This window comes from Lycorma delicatula, chromosome 10, assembly GCF_047948215.1.
Source record: "Lycorma delicatula isolate Av1 chromosome 10, ASM4794821v1, whole genome shotgun sequence".
In the NCBI taxonomy this organism is placed as follows: domain Eukaryota; kingdom Metazoa; phylum Arthropoda; class Insecta; order Hemiptera; family Fulgoridae; genus Lycorma; species Lycorma delicatula.
This window is the reverse complement of record NC_134464.1, coordinates 29,529,356-29,555,326: the sequence shown is the minus strand read 5'-3', so window position 1 is coordinate 29,555,326 and position 25,971 is coordinate 29,529,356. Positions and strand designations below refer to the sequence as shown.

At 32.9% G+C, this 25,971-nt stretch overlaps 1 protein-coding gene across 2 annotated transcripts in view; it reads right to left on the bottom strand.

The window, feature by feature from the left end:
• The window catches only part of Rsph3 (Radial spoke head protein 3), a 121,156-nt gene that overhangs the window by 8,706 nt on the left and 86,479 nt on the right, over positions 1–25,971 (bottom strand). For both annotated transcript variants that reach the window (XM_075377278.1, XM_075377277.1), the window contains 3 exons: positions 18,092–18,220; positions 9,105–9,308; positions 7,926–8,088 (listed from right to left, as the gene is read on the bottom strand). In XM_075377278.1, coding sequence (XP_075233393.1) covers positions 7,926–8,088; positions 9,105–9,308; positions 18,092–18,220 — 496 coding nt within the window. The remainder of the gene's footprint in view (positions 1–7,925; positions 8,089–9,104; positions 9,309–18,091; positions 18,221–25,971) is intronic.

The following is a 25,971-nucleotide window of genomic DNA, read 5'->3' as shown; positions in this document are numbered from 1 at the left end:
CATTACATTTGGTTATGTATTTGGACAATTTAATTCAGGAATGTGAAATAATAAGCTTAACTTTTTTTGGGTTTTTATCATTATCATTTTGCTTATTATCTTAAGATTGGTTTACCTGATTTTTATAAGATTTTATATAATGACTTCTGAATATAAGTTATTGATGTCATTAAATTTTGGTTACAATTGACACTTTTATTAGCAGAGCGAAAAACTCCAGGTGTATTAATCCTGTCAAAATTTGTAACAAATTAATAGAATTAATTATATTGGTATATTCTGGCTGATGAAGTAAGAAGCTACGGGGCTTATAATTTTCCTCCTAAGTAGTAGCTTGCCAAGGGCAAAGCTCTTAATAACCAAAGTTGGATAACTTTCCCGGCTCACCAGGGAAGTTATGCAACTCTTTTCCAATTTTTGTAATACTTATACATAATTTGAAAAGTTACGTAAGTGATGTCATAGGTGAAACCAATAAAATTACCGCTTAAGAATATAATTTGTTAACTCCAGACTTTAGTACACAGATTACACAAAGAAAGAAAAAAAGACGAAAAAAAAAGATAGAAATAGTAATCATAATGTGACAATTACAGCTGTTGCAGTTACCTTTTCTTTAGGGGAACAAAAATATTTTATTTTGTATATTTCAAAAATGATACCTAAAAATAATGCAAGGTATCTAAATCCTCTTCTTTATTCTTCATCATTCTGCGTTATTCTACTATTTTGGAGAAAGGGTATTTACATATCTGATTGTAATCATAATCCTCAAAGATGTATTTCATTTATGAACTTTGATTTAGTTTTTTTCACTCATTTCCTCAGGAATAAAAATATGTTTTTTAAAAATAAAATTTGTTCTATATTTACTTATTAGAAAATTTTATTGTGTTCAGTTATCTAAAATTAAAATATGTATAAAAGGAAGAAATATGTATGAAGAAAGGAAATACTTAGTCATTAAGTTAACTAAATTCTAAGAAATGGATGGAGAATCATAAGGGAAAAAATTCTATACCTATAAACAGTTCTTTTGGGAAATCATTCACTATAAGGTAAGTTCAGGCATACCCCCTATCGGCTGATTTCAGACTAGTGTGTGTTATAATTCATATGTGAGCATGAAAATAAACTTATTTTCTCAAAATTTTAAGTGATTCCTGGACATTCTATTAAAGCCCATCAGGGCGAGGAACAGGGGGAAGGTGGTGTGACGACCTGAAGTGTCACAAGGTGGGTGTCTTCCCTTAAAGTGTTGGGATGTTTACAAAACACAGCCAATGGCCATACCATGTTACATACACTGGTTCTCGTCTGTATACAAAACACACTTCTCCTGTTAAAGCCCATCATGTTACAAATGGTGGGGGGGGGCGACCAGAAGCGTCACAAGGTGTCTTCTCCTACGGGGTTGGGATGTTTACAAAACACTAGCACTCCAATCACTAAATTTATTAACATATGCTGTCATGTCATTGTAATTACTGAAATACTCTTATTGTAAAGCGGGTACATATGGTTTTAGGTGGTGTTAGAATGGTAATAAGAGTTAGGTGTACGAGGCCATTGATCTTCTGCAGGTAGGCAGTTAGTTTTAGCAGTTTCTGAGAGCTACATGGTAGATTTAGGTGTCTGATGTCTTCTTAAAAGGCAAATCTTGACAAGGGCAAAATTTACTTATGTGAATGTCTTTTGAGGCATTTGCATCAGTGGCATCTCACTGAGGTTGACTGATGACTGTGGAATGTTATCAGTTTGAGGGCAAGAAGATGTTCTCCGATTAAGCCACTAATGGCTAGGAATGGATGGGGTGATGTGGCAACTAGACATGTCACAAGGCGGGTGTTCTTCTCTCTCTCATTTGGGGGGGGGGGGAAATTGAGATATTTACAAAACAGTACAAAGCTGGTGTAACTGAATGGTGTAAGGTGTTTACGAAACACTAAATTAGTAAAGTTCTATTTTGTTATTGGGTGTGGTGTTAAAATTAAGTTTTGAAGATTCTTTAAAGGTTATGATATGGGTTAAGGATTTGTAAGATTTAAACAATATTTTACTTGTTTTAGAATATTGTTTTTATACATTCACACATAAACAACATTCAAACAGTAGCTGTAGGTCTATAGTTTGTGTACTTTATTCTTTACATTTAAGTAAAAATCATCTGAATAAACATCTAAGTTACATAGTTATGATAACCTGATGTACACACATAATCTTACAAAGTAAGAGTAGTTTTTTCATTGAAAAAATTGAAGTTCAATAAAGCATGCTATACAATTTTATACTGGATCATTAATAATACAAACTGAGTAAGACAAAGATTTTCATAATCAGTTAAACAGATTTGATTTACCTTTTTTTTTTTTCCTACTTCCCCGGGCCGGGTATCCATTCAAGTATGCGCAGCCCGGGAAAATGTCCTTTAAACTCAAAGGAGGCCTCCCCACCCGCCAGCTGTAAGTCCGGCACGGCAGGTCAGCCCCTTCGGTTGGATCTTTTGTTTTAATGTGCCTGCATCAAGCCCCCCCGACAGAGAACCAGGCCCGACAAAGCCGTCCCTAGCCCCCGCCGAGGGAACCGGGCCTCGGTCTTTTCATTACCCAGTTGTTATGATCCCCAAACGAAGGAATGATCTTCATTCTCATAGCTGCTTGCCTTAACGAAAATATTAAACTTCTAAGTTACCACGGGGCCTCAATGGCCTCTTAAAAGGGCTACATCATCTTTAGCCTTTAGCACTATCTTGGCAAACTCCTCCATTTTGTTCCAATTGTCAGCGGATCGCAGGAGAAAAAGAAGCAGATTCTCCGAATTTAATTCTTGCAGCCCTGCACGTCGTCTATATATAGTCCATCTATTACAGTGGAACAGAGTATGTTCGGCAGTATTCGAATCCTGGCAGAACATGCAAATAGGTGCTGGTCTTCTACCGAATCGATGTAAATAATATTCGAAGCTACCAACGTATTTGAATAAGATAATAACCAACCTCCCCATGTCCTCTATCAAGCCACATTCCCAAGTCGGGTATCAATCTCATGGTCCAGGTAGCTTTAGTAGAAAGATTCCATCTATCCTGCCATATGCGCCTGATGTTGGCTTGGGCTTCTTGTTTTGGCATGCCACTATACCTAAGTGATCGCTCTTTAACTAAGAGGTCGATAGGGGGAACCGATGATAATACACAAGCCGCATCGTAAGAGATGGTGCGGTATGCAGAAGTGATGTTTATAAGAGCTTGCCTATGCAGAGTTCTAAGTCTTACGACATTTCTTGCAACACAAAGTGCTTTTTCCCTTATAGGTGCAGCATACAATAATACAGAGGTTAAAGTTGAGGCAATGACCCGCCGCCTAGATGCACGTGGAGCTTCATGTCCAGCTAACAATCTTGTTAAAGCCTTTGCGGTATTCTCGACCTCTTTACATTTCTGTGCGAGATGAGGACTAAACTTTAGAGCTGGGTCTATAATGATACCAAGATATTTTGTTACTGCCACACGGTCTAGTCTGCGATCGCCCACGCGGAGGTTTAGGTCTCTGAGTCGCCTTCTTCCAGCCAGAAAAATATAGTGACATTTATCTAAAGACAAAGATAGTTCTCGGTCCGAGAGCCAGTTATTAACCAATGTTAGCACTTCATTACCGGTAACTTCAAGGTCACGTTCAGTTTTGGCTTCAATTAATACAGCCAAATCATCGGCATAAGCAACTATTTCCGAGCCTTCAGGTAATCTCATTCTGAGTATTCCATCAATTACTATTAGCCAAAGCAAGGGGCCTAACACAGACCCCTGCGGCACTCCTCCATGAAGCTGATATCTAAATTTACCTTCGAGCGCCTCGACCAAAGTCCACCTATCAGTCAGATATTCTCGTACTTGTCTTTTGATATAGGAACTAATCTGTTTATCCATGAGAGCTGCCATAATCGTATCCCATCGGACCGATCCAAAGGCATTTTTGATATCTAACAGAATAAGCAACGGGATTCTTCTGGTACACCACGTACCAGATCTGACAGACAATACCCAATTGGTAATTTTTTCCAGAGCTTGCAGCGTGGATCTAAGTTTCCTGAACCCAAATTGATTATCATGAAGCCCGTCTTTGGACTCTAATTCTTGGATAAGTCTGTTCGCTACCAAGCGCTCGGCAACCTTTCCCATATTATTGTTGAGACTCAACGGCCGATAGCTAATGATTTCTTGATTGCCGGACTTCTTAGGCAGGAAAACAGTCCGTGACTCCTTCCAGCATGCGGGGAAAGTCTTGTTTTGTAATCCATAATTGGCCACGTCAGTGATTTCCCAGGGGATTATCTTCATTAATCCTTTGAGGAGGGCAGCCGGGGTTCCATGCAGACCCAGACTTTTTTTATCCTTCAGACCAGAAACGGCAATAGCGACCTCGTTTTGTGTAAAGCGTTTAGCTTCACAGTCTATTATGTCCGTATGTCCCTCGTCTTGAACAGGGAAGAGGCTATGAAGATGCAGTCTGGCCGTTTCTGTAACTAGGACAGACAAGCGGCGTCCTAGTCTCTTCATTACTATTTTGTATGCCCGTCCCCACGGGTCTGTATCCAAGTCAGCACACAGCTGTTTCCAACAGTTTCTTTTACTAGTCTTTATTAGATGATTCTCAAAGTACGCCTAGCTTGGAGAAATCTTTACTTCGCCTGGTCATACGGCGCACCGCAGCCTTTGCTTTTTCCTACGCCAAAATTGTAACACTCTTCGCTGATCTGCAATTTCAGACGTCCACCAGTATACCGGGTGACGACCCCCTCCAAACTGCGGGACTCTAGACATTTCTGTAATAATTGATTCTTGAAGGACTTGCGGCGTTACTATTCTTCCATCAGATAGGGTCCTGGCAATCTTGTTAACCACCACCTCAACTTGTCTTGGACTAAATCTAAATCGTGCAGTGGCTGATGTTGAAGGTCTTGCGCCTTCCATAATAAGCAAAGTTGTTAGGTGATCGCTTCCGGTTTCAGATTCAAGAACGCTCCAACTAAAGACGGAAGGATTCCATCTGCCGTCTACCAGCGTAAGATCCAGCACTGATCTATGGCCTCTTGCCTCGTAGGTATAAGTGCGGTCATTCAGGCAGATCAGCCCTGTGGTCATCATCATGTCAATGAAGATTCATCCCCTTGCATTGGTATAAGAGCTGCCAGTTAAAATGGACTTACAATTAAAGTCGCCTAAGAGTATAGGTCTACTAGGTGCCCGCTGTATAACTCGCTGCAAATCGTTGATGTACTGTGCAAAGTCCCCGATATTAATGTTTGGACTTACATAACCGGCTATAAGGACAAAGTCCGGGAGTGCTACTGCCAGAATTCCCTTACCTCTATGAAGTAGGTGCCAGCCAAGACGGCCGGAGACATTACTGATAGCAACATCCCCAACCGCATCAGCCCACCAATCACCTCTGGCCGCCGTTCTCAGGTTGGGCTCTGTGGTGACTATAAATTCAACCTCAAGATCGTTCGCAGTCTCCCCCACCAGATCGTGGAAAAGAATGCTCCTGTTGGCGTTAGATAGTATTATTTTAGCCATTATTTAGGTAGTCCACACTGCACTCCTCCCGTGCGATGGTCCATCAAGGCATTGATGGAGTTGCAGTCAAGGCATTTAGTGGCGTCCTTGCAGTCTCTTATCACATGGCCTTTCTGACCGCAGTTGTAACAAAGGGTTGACCTATCCGGGGCCTTACATACCGTACTCGTGGGATCATCGGCCCAGCATCTTTGACACCTCAAATTATCAGTCCTGATATTAGCCCGGCAGTGAACCCAGCCGACCTTTATTCTACTGGAAATTAACTTAGTTGTAGCCCTCTGATTGGTTATTACTGTCGCATTTCGAGTATTTTCATAAGCCTGCCGTAATGAGGTAATTCTGAAAGACTCAGTGTCTCCAATAACAGCCGTAATAGCCTCGCTTAATTCTTGCGCTGTGGTAGTCTCTTCCATGACTTTAACGTGTACCACTGCGCGTCGGTCGCCCTTAGTACGGAAATCCACTTGAAGGTCAGAAGCCCTGTCTCTCAATGTTGTGGTAAACTGAGCCGCATCTTTAATTCTGACTTCCAAGTCTTCATTTCTACCCTTGCGAAGGGACAGGATTTCCCCTGCCTCGTCTTTAAAGATCTTATCCTTTACAATCCGGAGTAGATCAGCATATGACTTGCCCTGTGACCGGACAACCACCACTTTGCTGTCCTCCACAGGAGGTGTTGAATGCCGAGCAGAAGCGGGTCTAGAACGCGTCCTACTCTCTTCAGTCTTTTTCGGCGCTACCATCAATGCAGGCGTCTTACTAGTCCTGAACAGATAGATCTTCTTAATCCTGACACCAATAGGACCACTTGGCAGAACGAACGCCGCATTAGGGGTCCTTAGTAAGAGCTTCTTGACCGCGCCTAGTATATACCCAGCAGCAGCCCTGTCGCCCTCTGTCGAGTCGTAGAAAACAGTATACTTATTGGACTGAGTATCGTATTCGTCATCCATAATGACAGAAGTGTCTACAGCTATCATTCCAGGCTTCTTGCCCTCTGCCATTGCCCTTTTGGACTTTATGATATCCATAAATTGACAGGTAACTGTAATGCCCTCTGCAGGCAAGGTAATTAATTTGGCTTTAAACATTGTCCAGGCAGACCATCTCTTAGCGGTCATATCCAGAAGTTCCTCATCAGTTAGTTCAAGACTTAATATGTGTTCCTCATCTGCACCAGGGGGCATATCAGTATGTGTATATTGTGAACTGGTCTCTGGAGTAGTCGTAGTCTCCCGCAGATGTTTTAAAGCAGTGTATATTTCTCTTAATTCTTTACTATGGTCATACATATAATTTAACATGTTTTTTCCCAGATGTTGTTTGTCATCATCGCTTGTCCTAGTCGAAGAGTAACCTCCTTTAAGCCACCAGTATAGACCTCTTCTTCAGAGGAGGATTGTCTAATTCGTTTTTTGCCCTTGGGATCAGTCGGTTTCAGCGGCGGAAGGCCTGAGGATCCCTATCCACAAGCATAACTTTGTTCTGCTTTATCCGCCACGGATGATAAATAAACTCAACAACTATGTAGCAGTTGCGTTCTCCAAGTAATTCCCTTTAATTTGATACCCCACACGTGGGGTAGCCAAAAATAAGGGGGGTCAATGGTCCCCCAAAATCCGAAAAAATTAGGGGGGTCAATCAATCGGGAATGATCCAATTCGTATAGATCCTGAACGGTTTTGATCCAGGACCAACGGGGCGGTCAAAAATAAGGGGGGTCAAAACGGTCCCCCAAAATAAAAAAAAATAAGGGGGGTCAATCGATAGGAAATGACCCAATTCGTATAGATCCTGACAGTTTTGGTCTACGACCAACGGGTAACAAGATATGAACGTTTAAAGTTATCCCTTAAAAATCTGTAAACAGAAAAAATTCAGTATACCTATGTTATTAGTGAAAATTTTCCAAGTCTTTATTTACGTTAAATACAGTGACGTCACTCTCCTGTATTAACTTGCACGAAATGTCCACTATAAAAAACAGAAATAACTCAGTTGTCCATTGTCTAATTTTCACAAAATTTTAAACACTTATTTGTATATCCATCCTTGATGTGAATCCAAAATTTCCGTTTAAAAAAACAAAAAACAAAAAAGTTTTTTAAAAAATTTAAAAACTTAGTAATCCGTTAACCAAAAATTCTATTTTTTCTTTAGACTTGTCCAGTAGTCCAATCACAATGTTAAACAGCACTTTCCTGATGGATAAATCCGAAAAAACCCGATCAAAAAGCAAAAAACAGCAGAACAAAAATTTGATTTTTATATTTTATAGGCTTTAATAAAATAAAATTTTCATTATATTGAGTTTTCACAACATAATTTTGAGAAAAAATTCCTCTATTACCTTGCTTAATTTCATCAACAAGATAACCAGCTTCTTTTAGACCTTCTAAAACAGATGGAAGCAGATTTGCTATGTAGCCAGTTGTAAGAACAGCCGCAGCTACTCTTTCTTCAGTATCTTGCTGTATATTACATGCAGTAATATGTTCTGCAATTCTTTTCTCCTGCAAAACAATAATAATATTTTAACTTTCTTTATGAATATGAGACCAACTTATAACATCATTAGCTGAAACAAATGTTTTTAATTAAAATCAATTGTGATTTTTTTTTATGTTAAGTTGATGAACTCTCCTTGTTATTTGTCCATGAAAAAAAATTTACCAAATAATTGGTTTTCTTCCAAATTTTAATATCATAGGAATTTACAGTGGAAATGTTTTTTGTGATGTATCCTGACAACATGTTTAAATATTCATATTTTACAAAATATTGTTTTTTAATATTCAATAAAATATTAAAATAATAATATAATGTAAATTAAAAAATTTAAATAGAAAATTTAAAATTTAGAAGATGACGTAGGAATGAAAGTTGTTTCTTGATTGGCAAGCTCAGTTCTCTTAATATGTCCTTATGTGATGGCTTGTTTATAAATACTGATTTATATAAATAGAAAAAAAACTGTAGAAAGAAATCAGAATTATTAAATTTCATAATGTTTGCAACCATATTTGATCTTTAATTTGAAATTAATAAGAATATATTCATTTGTTCTCAGTGAATAGATTCATTCTGGTCCAATGTTGGCATCATACATTTTTTATTGTATTAATAGAATTTGATTTAATTTTAAATCAAATCATTATAAATTTAATCGTTTGGAATAGAGAAATTAAACCATTGGCATAGATGAAGAAGAGATACTCTTCTTCATAAATGTGGCCAGAAAAGGAGGAAGTTTATGAACCTTTGGAATAGAAAAATTCTATCTTAGGGAATTGAATTTAAGATCTTGGGTAGTGTATACACTGGACTTTTGGTTTACAGATTTTTTCTAAATTGAAAAATGATCCTTAGATCAGCCAGTTACTAGAAATCACCTCTCTTGAAGAGGGTGTTTCAAACAAATTCATTAATTATGCTCATTTAATACTTTAAGGTAAAACAAGAAAATCTGTTTGATTTCTACCGTTGCTATTTTAGTTGAATGTGAATGCTAACAAAATTAAAATAATACCTTTTCTATTCTTCTCCTCTTCTCTTCCTCTTCTAACCTTTCTTCTTCAGCCTTTTCTGCTGCTCTTATTTCTTTGTACCTTCTTTGTTGTTCTTTAATTGATGCTAATTCATCCTCTTCCAACACTTCTATTAATGCTTGCTCAATTGTTTTACCTACTAATACTTCAAGTATTGGCATAACTTCTTTATCAAAATCAAACAGCTGGAAACAAAATCAAACACAGTTATAAGCATATGAAGTAAAATTTGCCTGTCTTTTTTCACTTAAGAGTGAAAGTTATCTCCAACTAGAACCAAAAAAATATTTTTGAATTTTGTTTATCTTTTAATAAAGTACTCTAATGCAATTACTGGAAGAAAAATCTCATCAACTAGATTGGGAAAATGATTGTCCCAAATAATAATTCTTGAAGGTACTAATGATTCAGGAATACCATCTTCATCATTAATTAGTCTCCCTGATTATTTCATTAAGCCAGAACTAATAACATGATTAATCAAACTATTGTTTATAATATAACAAATAGATTTCAATTAAGGGTGAATCAAAGACTCATCCTTTGAAAGTTATGATTGCACTTTAACAGAATTTGAAAATTTATTTTATGAGATTAGTGAGTATCACTGATTCAAATGAATGAGGCATGCTATGAGAAAAAGAGGTATGTTTGATGTTACCAGAACAAAGACTATACAAAAAAATAAGGCCAAGAATTCAAACTATGATGTAATTACTTAACTGCTATAGCAGAGGTAATTAACTACTTACATTGACCTAATTATACAGAAAAAATATTCCTATCTAGCAAAACATTCAGTTTGTGTCATGTAAGTGAGATGAAATTATAGTCTTACAGAAAATTCATTAAAAAATTAAGAAATCTTTTTTTAAAACTTACTGTGTGTATATTGGTGATAAAAGCAATCTCCAATCTCCTTTGCAGAGTGGTAGTGACTCTGTCTTTCATCCAGAAGTTCTGGATTCAAGTCTCAAACAGACTTGACATTTTTAACAAGCTACAGAATTCATTATCATCCATCTCACAGGGACAAATAAAGGATATTAAATGTGCAGACTTTTTATAATTGTATTATGATACACTGTTTAAGATTATTTATTTTGATTCGCAAGTATGTTAGTTATTGTTTTTGATTAATTTGATTTATGTATTTTATGTACTGCAACATAATTATATATTTACTATACATAACAATACTCTCTGTATATTGTTTGTATATTATGGAATAGTTGTCAATTCCTTTGTTACAAAATCTTTTATCTTAAAGAACAAATAAATGTTACGATACTTTGTCTATGCTATTGAAAAAATAGGTTGTTGGTGGATGAAAAAATCTTTACAATTTAACGCCAGGGTGTAAAGAAATGTTAGTTGAATTTTTGCAATATCTTGGTGGGTAGTTGTTTTGGAGTGGATCTATTTCACATAGTATATTGTACAATAAGATGCCTGAATTTTTAAAATAGTTTTTTAATATTAAATAATAATAACAATTAATAAAATCAACCAAATCAATCAACCATCAATCATTAAGGTGAATTTTTTATTAATTATTATTATTTAATTAAATTAACATATCAGCCATACCATGTTCGAGAAATTAATTTTTTAATATTATGAGTTAGTATTTTTTTATTATACTGTTTTTAAGTTCTGTAGTGTTGTTTTATTATTATGAATTTGTAACTTTATTAAGAAAACATTTTTTTCATTAATCTACCACATAAAATTGAAGTTTGAATATATGAGAATGCAGTGGTAAAATTTTGTAACATATGAAAATAGCCAAAGCATTACCACTTTACAACAAAGTTACTGTCTTTTTCAATGATGCTGTTTGTTAGATTTTCCTGGTCTTTATTTTTGATAGTCTAGGTACTGATTTATGTAAGTTATGTGGTTGGAATGTGTTTTTTAAATTTTTTATTATGTTTAAAGTCATCATCTTTCAATTCAGTGTTTTCTTCTTTTTTAAAATATAAATATGCATAAAACTGACACTGAACAGAAGACAAAAAAAAAATACTTGCAGAATATAAGAATAAAATATATTTACTATACACATATTTTTTCTTAGCAGTAATTACACGATCGAGTGTTATTCTATTTTGTGCTGTTTGCTAACAATTCACCTCATACTTTAACAGTTGTCAGACATGCTAACATTCGGCCTTCAACTTTAATTCATGTCGGCCCTGTTTTTTATAAATTTATTTCATGCACAATATATTTATCGTGTGATAAGAAGTTTTAAAACAAATTAACAAACTGTATATGTTCATTTTTGTGTAAATTACTGTGAAGTAATATTACAATTTTTTAATGATTAATATTATAATCAGTTTTATGTATTTTTCAAACCTTTTTTAATAAAACATACTAATTTTTAAAGCAACTAAGGTGATGTCTGAAAGTATTCTTAAGGACTGTCATGTGTTCATATCTTCACTATGTCAATTTACATAACTTTGATGCACCTTTTTTCAAAAAGCATAAGTGATATATTAATTTTTTCTTTTGAGCAGATTTTTTCTTTTATAATTTTACAATTATTAATAAGCAAGAGAATTTAATTTTACAATTTAAGCATAGGAATTTTTCATATTAAGAAGAAAATTTTATTTTTTAAATTAACTTTTTTGAATAAAATATACTAAAACTTTAATTACTCTTTAACTAAAATATTAAAAACAAACTGTCTGCTTAAAATGAGGGACTAAGTAAACTGAACAAAAAAAAAACTGTCTTGATATCTTAAGCAATTCTCAAGAAAAGGTACATTGAATAATAAAAATATCATTTTTGGGAACCTTAATTTAAAGACAGGCTATTATAGACATTTGTAAATATCTCTTATATAAGAGCATCTCAGCTCCATGTGAAGGGTTGTTCGGGTCCTTTTCCTTTTCATACTTTCTTTCTAATCTTTTGCCAACATATCTTTTCTAATTTTCAATGACCCTGTTGGTTATTTTTATCCTTAGTCTGTCTACAAGTTCCAGTCTTGCAATGCAATTTTTACCAGGAGGAATCCCCAACTTTTCAGGTATTCTACATTTTATTATATTGCTCTCACTATAGGTAGCTAATGCCTTGAAAACATCTAGTTACAATGTTTTTTTTTTTAACATTTGTGGATTTGGGTAGATGGGACTATATTACACTGTTTTGCAATTCACTTACATTTTTTTTTACCTCCATGGAGGCATCTTCGAAACAGATCAGGATGGTAGGTCCCTAAAATTAGGTATGTTTGCTCCATTACAGCTGTAGGAAAGTGTGTATGCTCTCTGTGGTTGCAAGGTTCTTTGCTGGCTTTGGAGTTTTTGTACCTGCACCAACTTTCAGTACCTTTAGGACATAAACTCATTAGAGAACCCAAGATGGAGGAACTCTGCCCATATTGCAGTTTTCATTTGGTCCAAAGTAGTTTCAACATTTCTTTGGATTGCCAGGCCGTACTAGTTCTGAAATACATTTATAGCAACATTTGTCAGCTGACTGTGACTTCCCATTGTTTTGCTGTCCTGTAGTATCGTTTTTCCAAACTGTGTTTTAAGCTTTCAAAGGTATGAACCCATCCGTTTCTGGACAATGCAATCCAGTTTTCAATTGTGAAATCTGGCCCATAAGGTTTTCTTTCCACAACAGTTGCATAGGCGGAACTATCTCAATCACTGACAAAATATTTGTTTTCTGATAATGAAAATCTATAAAAACAAAGTTATTACAGAAAAATGAAGTGCTTGCATAACTTCTAAAATTTATAACTTGAAAGCTATTGCTCAGAATTAAGTGAAACTTAATCGATAATTTTTTTTCAATTTTAGTCACCTGACCCCTAAGCATTAGCACACTTTACATCAATATTCCTGAAAAGAAAAAAAAAGAATAGGAGGCTTTGAGACCTGATAGATACTTCATTATGGACTCTGTGCTATCAATAGTAACATTTTCAGTTAATCTACAGGCAGCTCCTCTATCAGATTATTCCAATGATGTACAACTAGGATGTCCTAACATCCTAGGTAGAGAATCTAACAGGGACATTCTGGTTTTGAAGTATATATCCACAGTATAAATAGAAAGAAAAAAGGCAAAAAGAAAAAGTAAAAATTGGCAAAATAAAGGGCAGGAGGTGAGAAATAATAATCTACCTGTCAAGGTAGGTAGGGATAATTTATAATTTTGTTCAGGCTCATATTGTAGTAGTAATTCTTACAGAATTATGTAAAAGTTACTGCTGTAACAGTAGTTTTCACTCATTGGCCTCAAAATAGGAGGCTTTGTTGATAAATTCTGCATCTTTGTATTCTAGCATTCTGCATTCTAGTAATAGTAGAATTTGTTAAATTAACATTAGCAATTGTTATTATTATTTAACATTAGCAAATAACTAAAACAGGAACAGGTTAAATAAAAGCCATGGGTTAGTTTCACAAAAGTTTAATAAAGATGTTTCAGATTCATTTCTAATGTTAAAGAAGTATATATAAAGTATGAATGATTTTAAGCATAGTTAAACACTACTGTGATTTCCATATCTAGAAACGGTTTTAGTTATAAAACATAGAAAGAAAATATGATTTATTAATTAATAATGAATTACTAATTGAAAGAGAGTTAGGAGTATGTAAAAAGGAGTGAAAGTTTTCATTGAAGATAAAAAAGTGACGTTAAAAAAACTTGTACATTTTATTACAGTTTTTTGATTTACCAAATATCTTAGTTCCAGATCAGCTTTTATTTAGGGCAATCAGATTGAAACATACTCCCTCACACAGTCCATAAACGAAGCTGCCTTTACTGCATAACAAAAGTTCTATAAGTGACCTATAGATTCCATTCCTTATGTGGTAAATAGGTTTTCCATATTAGGATTTAGGTGTAGGATCTAAGTTTCCATATTTATTTAGGTTTAGGAAACCTAAATATAAGTTTTTCCATCTGTGGCAAAAAATTACTTTTTGCCTATATCCTAAAAAGTCATCTGAAACAAGGTTTAAGTTTCCTTAAGGAAAACCCTTAATCCATCTACAATTGATGTTAATAGAAATATCCAAGTTTATTATAAACTATTTCTGTAGATCTTAACAGAAGAATTGACAAGGGGGTAAATATTTTAAGAAGAGATATAAATTAGATATTAATATTGCTATAATGCAAATAGTGACTGGAGATTGCAAATTTAAAAAATAAAAATAGTAGAGTTTGGAGTGTCATAAAACATGAAAGTGGGGAATTAATTCTAAACAGAAAATAATAAACATAAATGATAAAAATTTGGAAAAGTTTTCTGGATTGTTTGGAATGAGTAACTATAATAATAAATACAGTATTGCTTCGAATTCAAGGCGCACCTTTTTCTACAGATTAGAGTCAAAATGTCAGGTGTATCTTCAGTTGGAGGTCTTTCTTTCTTTTTCCTGTTTAGCCTCCGGTAATTACCTTTCAGATAATACTTCAGAGGATGAATGAGGATGATATGGTATGAGTGTAAATGAATTATAGTCTTGTACAGTCTTAGTTCGACAATTTTTGAGATGTGTGGTTAATTGAAACCCAACCACCAAAGAACACTGGTATCCACACGAAATAGTTTTCAAATCCGTGTAAAATGACTGATTTTACTAGGACTTGAACACTGGAACTCTCAAGTTTCAAATCAACTGATTTGGGAAGACACGTTCACCACTAGACCAAGCCGCTTCAGTTGGAGGTCTAATGCCATTTGACAAACACATAGTTAATAGGTGTAAAGCTTAAGTTATTGAATCTGTGCCTGTTCAATATCGAATGGAGACCAGGGAAGAACGTGAAAGAACATTTGTCATCGTGTATAAAACGCGCAGAAATTTCTAGAAAGATGACTCATCTCAGAGCTTTACATCTCAATAGCTTTATGGCTGTTGAGATCATAATTTAGTGATAAGTCAAAGTTCTGGAATCTGTGCATGTGTTATATGCATGATGACAAATCTTCTTTCACGTTTCCTGTATAACCTCCATTGGATGTTGAACAGGCGTACGATGTATTACTGTAGTTGTAAATCGTTCAGTTTTTCATAACCGTTCCGTTCTACATATTTGTTGTGTTTTGCTAACCACTTCATTATCTTAGAAAAGTGTTTCACATACGACACAGACTTTAAACGCATAGTTATTTTACGCACTGGACAGATCGGAAATCGTGCCGCCAGTAAACAGTTCTCGGTAAACGAAGCGATTGTGCATCGGTGGTACAGTATGAAACATGCGTGTAAACGAACGAAGAAATCTTTATTGGTACCAAAAACGGAAAGTATCCGGAAATCGATGCTGTTGTTTTGGCCTATTTCAAAAAATAGGCCAAAACATAAGCCACCAATTTATTTATATGCCACCAATTTACACCGTTAAGTGAGACTGTGCAAAAACAAGTAATGGTAAAAATAACTGGGTATGAGAAAGTAAGAGTAACTGTTATATTGAGTGCTAACTGCCGACGGAAATAAATTATTGCAGTATATAATTCTGAACGGGGAACTGTGGTGAAAGAAAGGTTCTGTGATGGTGTAATTGTTCGAGCTCAACAGAACACCTGGATGATGAGTGATCTAATGTAAGATTGGTTAAGATGTGTACGGTAACGTAGACTGGATGGATTTCTGAAATGAAACATTATTTTAGTGTTGTGGATGCTTTTCGTGGTCATTTGTCTGACAACATTAAAACAAAAAATTCCAAAAGGAAAATGTGATTTAGTTGTAATTCCTTTTGGTATGATAAGTCAATTACAACCACTGGATATAAAGATTAATAAATTCTTTAAAGATTGTATTCGTGCACAATACAATCAGTGGTTGACTGAACGATCTTCCCCTTACACCAAAAGGTGAAATTAAATGAGCGTCAGCAGCTACGATTGTAGAATGGATTTCAAAAGCTTGTAATCTGAAATAGTTAAAAAGCCATTTTTGAAGTACTACTTGGGTGGTTCTGAAAATGATGTACTTTGGAACCATAGGACACAAATGAATCCAACTCAGATGAAACTGATGACGACTCGAAAAGGGAATGTAGAAAACTAACGAGACCCACTGTTTAGTCACAAAAAATTACTGTGATTGGTCATAAAATACTATACTAAAGCTAAATATTCACATATCTAACTAATGTGTACATTTGAGGTACTATGATACAAATTACAGTGTTAAATGCTTTCGATTTAGATGTTGCAGATTTGGATTATTCAATAAATTGGTAACTAGCTATTATTTAACTTTTTATGTAAATTTTTCAAAATAGGATGAACTTAAAGAAAAATACTGATATATACAAATATTTATAAGGCTTACTGTAATTTAAAATAAATAAATTATACAGTATTTTAATGTTTCTAGTGAATATTTTAATTTTTTCCAGAAACTGTCCACTAAATTTAGGGTACGTCTTAAATTCGAAGAACTACAGTACTTTCAAAACAGTCCAGAATATTGTATAAAACATTAGTAGTAAGTAACATCTGTACTGGATGAATCTGGATCCACCATCAGGAGAAGGATGAAATGGATTATGAAATTTATTTTATTAGTAAACAAAAGATATGTTGTATGGGTAAGTAGTTAAATGAAAGTTGTTAAATATTTTTAATGGAGCCCTTCTTTCTGATTTGTTTTTTATTTTATTGAGATTTAACAGTAAATTAAAATTATTATACATTAAACTAGCACATGTCAGTGGTAAAATTTCATATCAGTACTTCTAAATCAGTTACACACTAGACAGTTCTGTCATTTATTTAAAAAATTTTTAAATGTATTTTCATGGAAATATTAAATTTTCTATTAAAGGGATTAAAAAGATTATACTTCTATTTCTTTTTCTAAAACTGTAAATTTTCATTTTCCTTCATTGATTTTCTAAAATAACTGAAGTAAAATGCATTTACTGCTTGCATTTCTTTAAACGAGACATTTTCATTTAAACAGCTGTATTTTAAATAAGATGTTTGAATGAGTAGAATATCTCCTGAATATCCTAAAAGATTATGTAAAGTTAAATAGTAAATATAATCATATTTTCATAAAAATTATACAATTTATTTCTGAGTGACCTAAAAAAAGTAAATTGGTTTTGGTTGGAGTGTTCATTACCAACATATAAGTTAGCTCCTCTTACCTAGTAAAATAATGCAAAGAAAATAACTTTTCTTTATTAAGCCATAAGGGAATAAAAACCAATTATTAAAAACAATAAAATAAAAAAGTATCTACAGTATCTTGCCCTCTCTCTTTTTCTGTTTAGCATCCGTAACCATCATAAGGTATTACCTCAGAGGATGAATGAGGATGACATGTATGAATGTAAATGAAGTGTAGTTTTATACAGTCTCAGGTTGACCATTCCTGAGACGTGTGGTTAATTGAAACCCGATTGCCAAAGAACACTGTCATCTATGATCTAGTATTCAAATCCGTATAAAAGTAACTGCCTTTACTAGGATTTAAACCTTAGAACTCTCGGCTTCAAAATCAGATGATTTGTAATGACGAGTTAACCACTAGATCAGCTCGGTGGGCTATCTATCTTGTTCTGGAATCTCATAGGCATACTTACTTTCAATGTTAACTAAAAGCAACTTCTGGATAAATAAAAATGAAAAAAAACAAATATTTTTAACTTATGGAATTTTGAAAAATCAAGAAAAGCTAAACAAATTTTTATCAGAGTTTTGTGACATTTCACAAACTCTGATAATAATATTAGAGATAATTTCTCTTCATATAAAGTTCAGTATTTAACATTTGCAAAACATGGGTAGTAAGTGCAATTACATCCAATAATTATATTGGATTACAAGCAATAATTATATTCAAAGCTTATTCATATTCAAAGTTCTTTCTTTTTAAAAAAGCTTTTACTCTGAAAGATATTACAAGAAAATATGAGTAATTACTAGTAATGAATGAGAAAATGTACTTACATCTCCTGGTTCGATCTGAGTTGCAACATCAATTCCTACTTTGCAGGGAATGAATAGTGGTGTTCCTGGCCTATCAAAGAATGGTTCAGTCTGCACTGCAACTGAATCTTCTTTTGGATAATCAAATAACTTAAAAAGAATAAATAAATTGTAAAAATAAATGGTGTAAATACTTAATACCTAAATGAATTAAGATTAAAAGATAATTAAACATTACTTTAGTTAACCCGCCATATGATTTATTTATTTTATAGCAATATGAATTGAAAAAATTAGAAAAAAGTGACAAAAAAATTGACAAAAGTTAGACTTCAGCTAACTGAACTATATTGATCAGTATAATAATACTTTAAAGTCATTGAATAGGAAATTACTCATTTTTAAATTAAAGGAACCTTTTCTTTCAAAAGTCTTATGAATTTAACTATCAACTCCTTATTTCATTTAATAGCTATTTGTATTGTTAATGATGCTTGCCTTAACAACCATGCTAAAGAATGACATTTATTAAAAGTAGTGCTGTTAGATACTCCACTGAAGAAGGAGCCAATAGTTAATTATGAAAGGGCTGTGTAAGAAAACAATTAATTAATTTGTGAGCAAGTAGTTTAACATTAAAATAGGTTTAAAAAGGAAATAGCAATCATTCGTAATAAGACAAATTACAGTAGAATGCTGATTAATCTGACCCACAGTTATTTAAAATTTTTTTTTATCTTATATTTTCATGAGGATTAATATCCTATTTTACTTACCAACTGGAGCTACAGCTCTTGCAATCCTGCTCTCCAATAAAATACCACCACATTCTTCTCAATAGGCTCCTTCCTTTAACCAACTCTATTTCATAAGATTAAAGGAATGACCCTCGTCTCCTTAGTGATGATGATGATGATGATGCACTTGTCTCCTTCCTCCAGATCGTTCTCTTGAAGATTAATGATTTTGAAAAATATAAATTTTGTTCTATTTATTGATAACTGCCCAGCACATCCAAAATCGTTTCCTCAGTAATTTTTAACGATAAAATGCGTTTTCTTTCCACCAAATTTTACCTCTAAACTCCAATGGATCAGGGTATTTACAAAATTTTGAGCAAATGTACAGGAAAAGGATTATAATGAAAACCTTATCATAAGTTAATTCTCTTCATTGTCTATGGGAAGTTAAAAAATCTTGGAATTATGTGACTGAGCTAACAATTTTTAACTTTTAAAAAAGCTGGATTTAAAAATCCACAATAACCCATTATTTTGTCGGAATGTGAACAAACTAGCAGCGAAAACATTTGTTCTAGCAACAATAATGGTGATGATGACGATCATAATGAATTGCAGTCAGTTACCGATATTTTGCAAGTACTCAACGACGTAACTTTTCGGTTTACGTTTCTATAGACGAAGATTTGGTAGTAGCCGAATAACCTACTGACGAAGATATTGGAATCAATACGATTAACGTAAAGGCAAATGAGAATGATACCTTAGTGACTGATGCGAATAACGACAATGATGAACTACCCTGCGTATCGCCCCCAATTTTAATATAAGTTACGGATAACGTTGATTCTGTTCTACGATTAGTTTAGTCAAAAGATGATGTATCAGAATCGGATTTTTCCGCGGTGGCAGATATAGAAAAATGGTTGGCAGCACTGCGTCAAAATAAACGTCAGACAACTATCAAAAATTGTTTTAATCGATTATAAATAAATTAAGTTTTTTTTATGAAAGAGCCAATTAATCTTCACTTTTTATTTTACTTTCTATAATTTTAATATTGTTTTTATTTTTTGTGAAAAACTTTTAAAACACAATGGTTGGATTTAAAACTGAACCGTGTTTAATATACAACAATGATATGTTTTTCTATTCATATTAAGTTATAGCCTTTTATATTTTTCATTCATTAACAATTTTTGTGGAATAAATTGATTATGAGTGAAAAAAATGTGATTAACCTATAGTATTTTCGTGTCTATTTATTAGCCTACATTTTGTTTAGTGTCTTCCGGGGTAATGAATACTCTTAAGTTAAATTTAACTTACTAATTACATATATACTATATATACGTACTAACCAGTAGTATACTAACCAAATGTATACTATATTTATAATGCTGAATCATGTCGTGTAATGATATTGCTGTGGTACATTAAGACTGTATATCGAAAAAATGCATTATTTTGTTAAATAGTGCAGAGAATTTACAGTGGGTAGTAATTTCGTAACATGTATGTTTCTCTAACTCGAATTTTCCGTAAGTCGAATTTTTTCTTATTTCCTTGAATATTCGAGTCATAGGAGTTCCACTGTACTATCTATCATTCACCAGCTTGTATACAACATTTTAGGTTAGTAGTTCTATTCTGGGTTTGATAAAGTAAGAAGAGGATGACCACATCTAACAAAAGAAAAATTTTGTTTCACCATGACAATGCAGCAAAACATCTGTCAGTCGTTACAGTGGCTAAAATCAACCAATTGATGTTCCAACTACTTTATCGCCATTATCAGCTGTGTAGTTACGTGGGTGTAAATTTGGCCCTGTTGCTCTTACATTGAGGATGATTGAACCTTGATAAAAAGAGCCAGTACATCATCCTCATTATTATTTGATTGAAGGATTGTTTGGGGTTTGATGGGAACTCCACTTTACTTCCTGTTAAGTGGTATAGCATGATAAGCTAAATGACTGAAGCATTTGTTAGGTAAATTTGGGTCTTTTAATCCGCCTCCTAAAAAAGAGCTCAATTAGGGCTTTGAAACGTGGTCTATTCTGTACTCCTGTTTTTGTCCAACAATTTTTCAATTTCTTCCAAGTAACTGAATTCCAAATATGAAGGTACGCTGTAGGTTCAACTCTTGTTAAAATTAAATACAACATTCCCTGAAATGAACCATTTCTTGAATATGGGTCTTGTATGAGCAGTATAATAGAACTATTGTTTGGTGGTGGTGATCTCAGTGCACAAGCAGAGTGAATTTCCTTTTATATTTCTTTACTGTTGGAAAATTAATTACTATTTTATTAACCATAACATGATAAAAAACAGAAAAAATGATGAGTTTGTCTGTTATAACATTACATTAAAGGGATACAAATTTTCTTTTTATTTCTTTATTGATTTTATTATTATAGAAAGTATTTTTTTAATAAAAGAAATTTAATAAAACATTTTATTATGTAAACTTTATGTATTATGTCGTATAATTTCAACGCGCTACAAAATTTACATATATAATGAATATTTTTAGCAAACAAATTATTTATCATTTTTGTTACCTTAACTCCTTCTATAGTTTATTTTCAATAATAAATTCTATTGATCAGATGTTTGACAAGCTATACTAATATACTGCAACTCCAAACTACACTCCAACACACATGCATGCATACACGCGCAGAGTAGACTTAACAGTGTCTGTTACTCATTAATTTTAACAGACTAGTCTACCTAAGTATACAAATAAATAAATATATAATCTTTTATTTTTCTAAATGGATTATAAGGTACATTTTTATGAATATAATATTTAAATTCAGATGGAATATGACTGGTGTTCTGGCCCCTTTGTTTTAATGTATTGCACATCATATTAGTCTTATGTAATTTTACAAAAAAAAAATATTAATTTAAAATATCAGATATTACATTCAGGATTTAATAATGTTCAGTCTTAATTTAGCAATTATAAAAAAGGTGTTTTTTGAAATATAATATAATATAGTTTATTTGAATATTGGTTGTGCTAGTAAAATAATGGATTGTGTTACGTTCTGTTTCAAACTGAACTTGTACCATCATGTAGACCAGCACACAATTTAAAAAAAAAAAACAGTTTTTTTGTCTTAAGTCAAGGATCAAAACAATTTACGTGATTTTGTTTATAAATCATTTATTTATCCTCTTTTGTCCATTCATTTTACAAAGTAGTAACATATTTATATCTATCTGAGCAATTAGGCTACATTATGATAATTTAAAGACATCTTTGGCATAGGGAACAGGTGCATTCTGGAAATTCAAGTTTTAAAATAATTATTTATCCTGGTTTGATTTTATTTATTTATATTTGTCATATTACTGAAATGTTTTATTGCGATTTGTAAGTTACTTAGCATTCTTCTTCTCTGTATACCGTTATAAGTTTATTAAGTCATCATTCTTTGTAAAATTATTTTTATGTTTTTTATTGTTACTTTTTTTACTTTCCCAGAAGTTATAACATAATACGGGTAATATATTATGACAACTAAAACTATGATAAAAGAGCAAAAAAAAATCTTTCCAATTTTCTGGTTTTTTATTTTAGGAATCATAAATGATAATAAAATGAGGGTATAATTTGTTAACACATCTATTTGTGATTTATTGGACTAAAACACTTCAAATTTTACATACAAAAGGCATATTTAAGTTTAGTGTAAGGGATAGGGTATATATGAGGTCAGGAGTCATATCTAAGATAATTTGTTGGAAGTTTAAAGTTTAGTACCATTGAAGATATTAATTTGGGTTAAATTGTCCTGATAATTTTTCTGTTCATAAATATTAATTTTTTTTGTACATATTTAAATACTTAATCTGATCTGAGGATCAAAAGATGTCTTAGAATGGTGAGTGGTGAGTTATATTCAGTAACTCCTTTTAAATTTATGTTACAATTCATAGTGTAATGCAAAGTAACCGCAACTTTAAACTTTTATTTAAGTTAATTGCATTCAGACCCACGCGTGCGCGCGCGCGCACACACACACACTCTGACCTATTCATTTGGACTGGCAATAAACTTATATAAATGCTAATTACCATGAACTTTCTTTTTATTTCTGCTATTAAAAATTATAATTCAACTGTATTTCCTCTTAACTCTTATTTATTTCTATATAAAATATAACATTATCTAAAAACATCTTTGGTGCTTTCAATAAAAAATTAAAAAATTACAATATAAATAAATAAAAGATTTTTATTTATGAATAAATGCGGTTAAATTAAAAGAAAATTAAATATTATTTTCCAGTCCCTCTCCTTTTATAATAAATAAACCATATGAATATTAGACCCACAATATTAGTTCTGTTATTTGTTGAGTTTTAAAAAAAAGTACTTGTACATGATATTTCCAGTTGTACTCTTTTCATAACAGAAGTTTTTTTTTTATTTGAAGGATTTTTAATTTCTCAAAATTGGTTTTATATTCTCATAATGCTGCTACTCTTTGCTGCATTTATAAGTCTGTAACCTTTTTGCCTTTTAAATATTGTATTAATTGTGCTCAAATTATATATATATATATATATATATATATATATATATATATATATATATATATATATATATACACACACACACACACACATATATATATATATATATATATATTATATATATATATAAAAATATGTTATAAATGTTTCTCAGGTGTCTTTAATTCTAAGTACATAATTTCTAAATTTTTATAGTTTGATTTGTGAAATGAATTTATTATTAATATATCTTTTAATACTTATTGCTAACTGTAAACTGATTTCTTTTAGAAGGTTAGGCAAAATATACAGACCACATTACATAATATAATAAACTTTACACGAATAAATTCAACAATCTGGGAGTTATAAAAGTTAATCTATACTGACTGCAGCAAATTGTATAATGGAAATTGCATGTCATCCATAGTTACAATAAATGCGTACAAATATTATGCAAAATATCAGAATAAGTGGCTGCTTGTTAATATTAATTATGTTTTGTTGTTACATATTATTTTATTCTTGTTAAATTTTGCAGTATTATTAGATTATTTGTAGTTAATAAGTAATAGTAAACTTATAACTAATAATGCAAAGGGTTCCTTAAAGAAATATATCTCCTCTGATTGACATGAAAATTATAAGTGAAAAATCCATAAAGAAGACATACTCATTAGATCCATCAAAATCAATTATCGATCTGACTAGTCAAATATATTGCACCCTAAACAAATACAAACTAACTAAGGGTATGAACAGAATCAGTATGTCATTATTAATGCTTGAAAGCTGCTCGTTTATAAAGAAAACAATGATTTTATTAATAAAATTAAAGATGATATAAAAATTCTATAATTGTATTATTTCATACTACTTGTATAAAAACCTATAATTATCGATAAAAATCAAAATACTCATCACCAAAATACATAACTGAAATTATAAATTTTAATTTAAGGAATAACAGATCAAAACTACCTCAAAAACAACAATAAATGCTGGCTTATTAGTAAACCTAACCAGGCAAGCCAACCGGGATTGGTGTTGAATTATATCCTTTATATCCTGGTGTTGAATTATATTCTTTAGTCTTTTAATATAAGTATTTTTACAACACTGCATATATACTCAAAATTTTATACTGCCAGCACTATGTGGATGATATAATTCTGTAGGAGAGACACCATAAGACAATATCATACTTTTCCTTTGATTCATAAAAAATTCCATCCCTGTTTATATTTAAAAGCAGAATATATAACCAATAAATCACCAAATCATAAATAAATATATCATGCACAAGGGTTATTTTTTTCAAGGTCCGATAGGTCGCGAAATAAAAACCCGCGAAAAAATTGGATGAATCTTTTGCGCAAATGTGTTGCGCAGGGTCTCTAGTATGGCCTACAATAACGCCGCGTCACTTCGTTTAGTTCTGAAAATGCAGCTAGCACGTAAACATGTCTACAATAGCATCTCCCGCCAAGTGTGAAGTGCGTGCGATAATTCGATTTCTTCAGGCTGAGGGGTGTAATGCGGCTGAAATTCATCAACGAATAAGTAATGTGTACGGTGAAACTTCAATGAGTGACAGCAAAGTGCGGCAATGGTGCAGGAACCTTAAAGGAGGACGTACAGATGTTCATGATGCAGGCGGTCAGGGAAGGAAGCGAGTGTCAACCGATGATCTCGTTGAGCAAGTGGATGAGGCAATTCGAGAAAATTGTCGGTTCACAATTTCTGTATTAAGTGATTCGTTTCCTGAAATTTCAAGGTCAGCTCTCTACACCATTGTGAGTGAGAGACTTCAGTACCGCAAACTGTATGTGAGATGGGTTCCCAAGATGCTGTCATCACAAAACAATGAGAATGGACGCCTCCATAACGTTTCTCCAGCGCTACCACAGAAGATTTTTTGAACAAAATTGTCACAGGGGATAAGACATGGGTCCATTTCGAAACTGAAGAAACAAAAGAACAATCCAAACAGTGGATGCATTCTCATTCTCCCAGTAAACCAAAGAAGTTCAAGCGAACCTTCAACAGAAAGTGTATGGCTACTGTGTTCTGGAAATGGAATGGAGTTCTCTTGGTGGAATTCATGGAATGTGGCACGACCATCACTACAGCCTCATACTGCGTGACTCTTCAACATCTACGAAGGGAAATTCAGAATAAGCGGAGATGAATGTTGTCATCAGGCATTGTCTTTCTTCATGACAATACTCGGCCGCACACTGCAGCTGTAACAAAGAAGCTACTGCAGCGTTTTTGTTGGGAAGTGTTTGGTCACCCACCATACAGCACGGACTTGGCTCCATCCGATTTTCACCTCTATTCTCACATGAAACGCTGGCCAGGAGGACAACATTTTGGCACAGACATCGAGCTGCAAACCAGCGTAGAAACATTGCTGAAAACACAGGCGGCTCCATTCTATGACGAGGGTATTGGAAAGTTGATACCATGCTATGACAAATGTCTAAATCGGAGTGGCGACAATGTAGAGAAATAGCGTAACTATGTAAGTACTTGTTAATAATAAAAAAATTTTTATTTTCATTGTGGTTTTAATTTCGTGAACGATCGGATCTTGAAAAAAAATAACCCTCGTATATTTCAA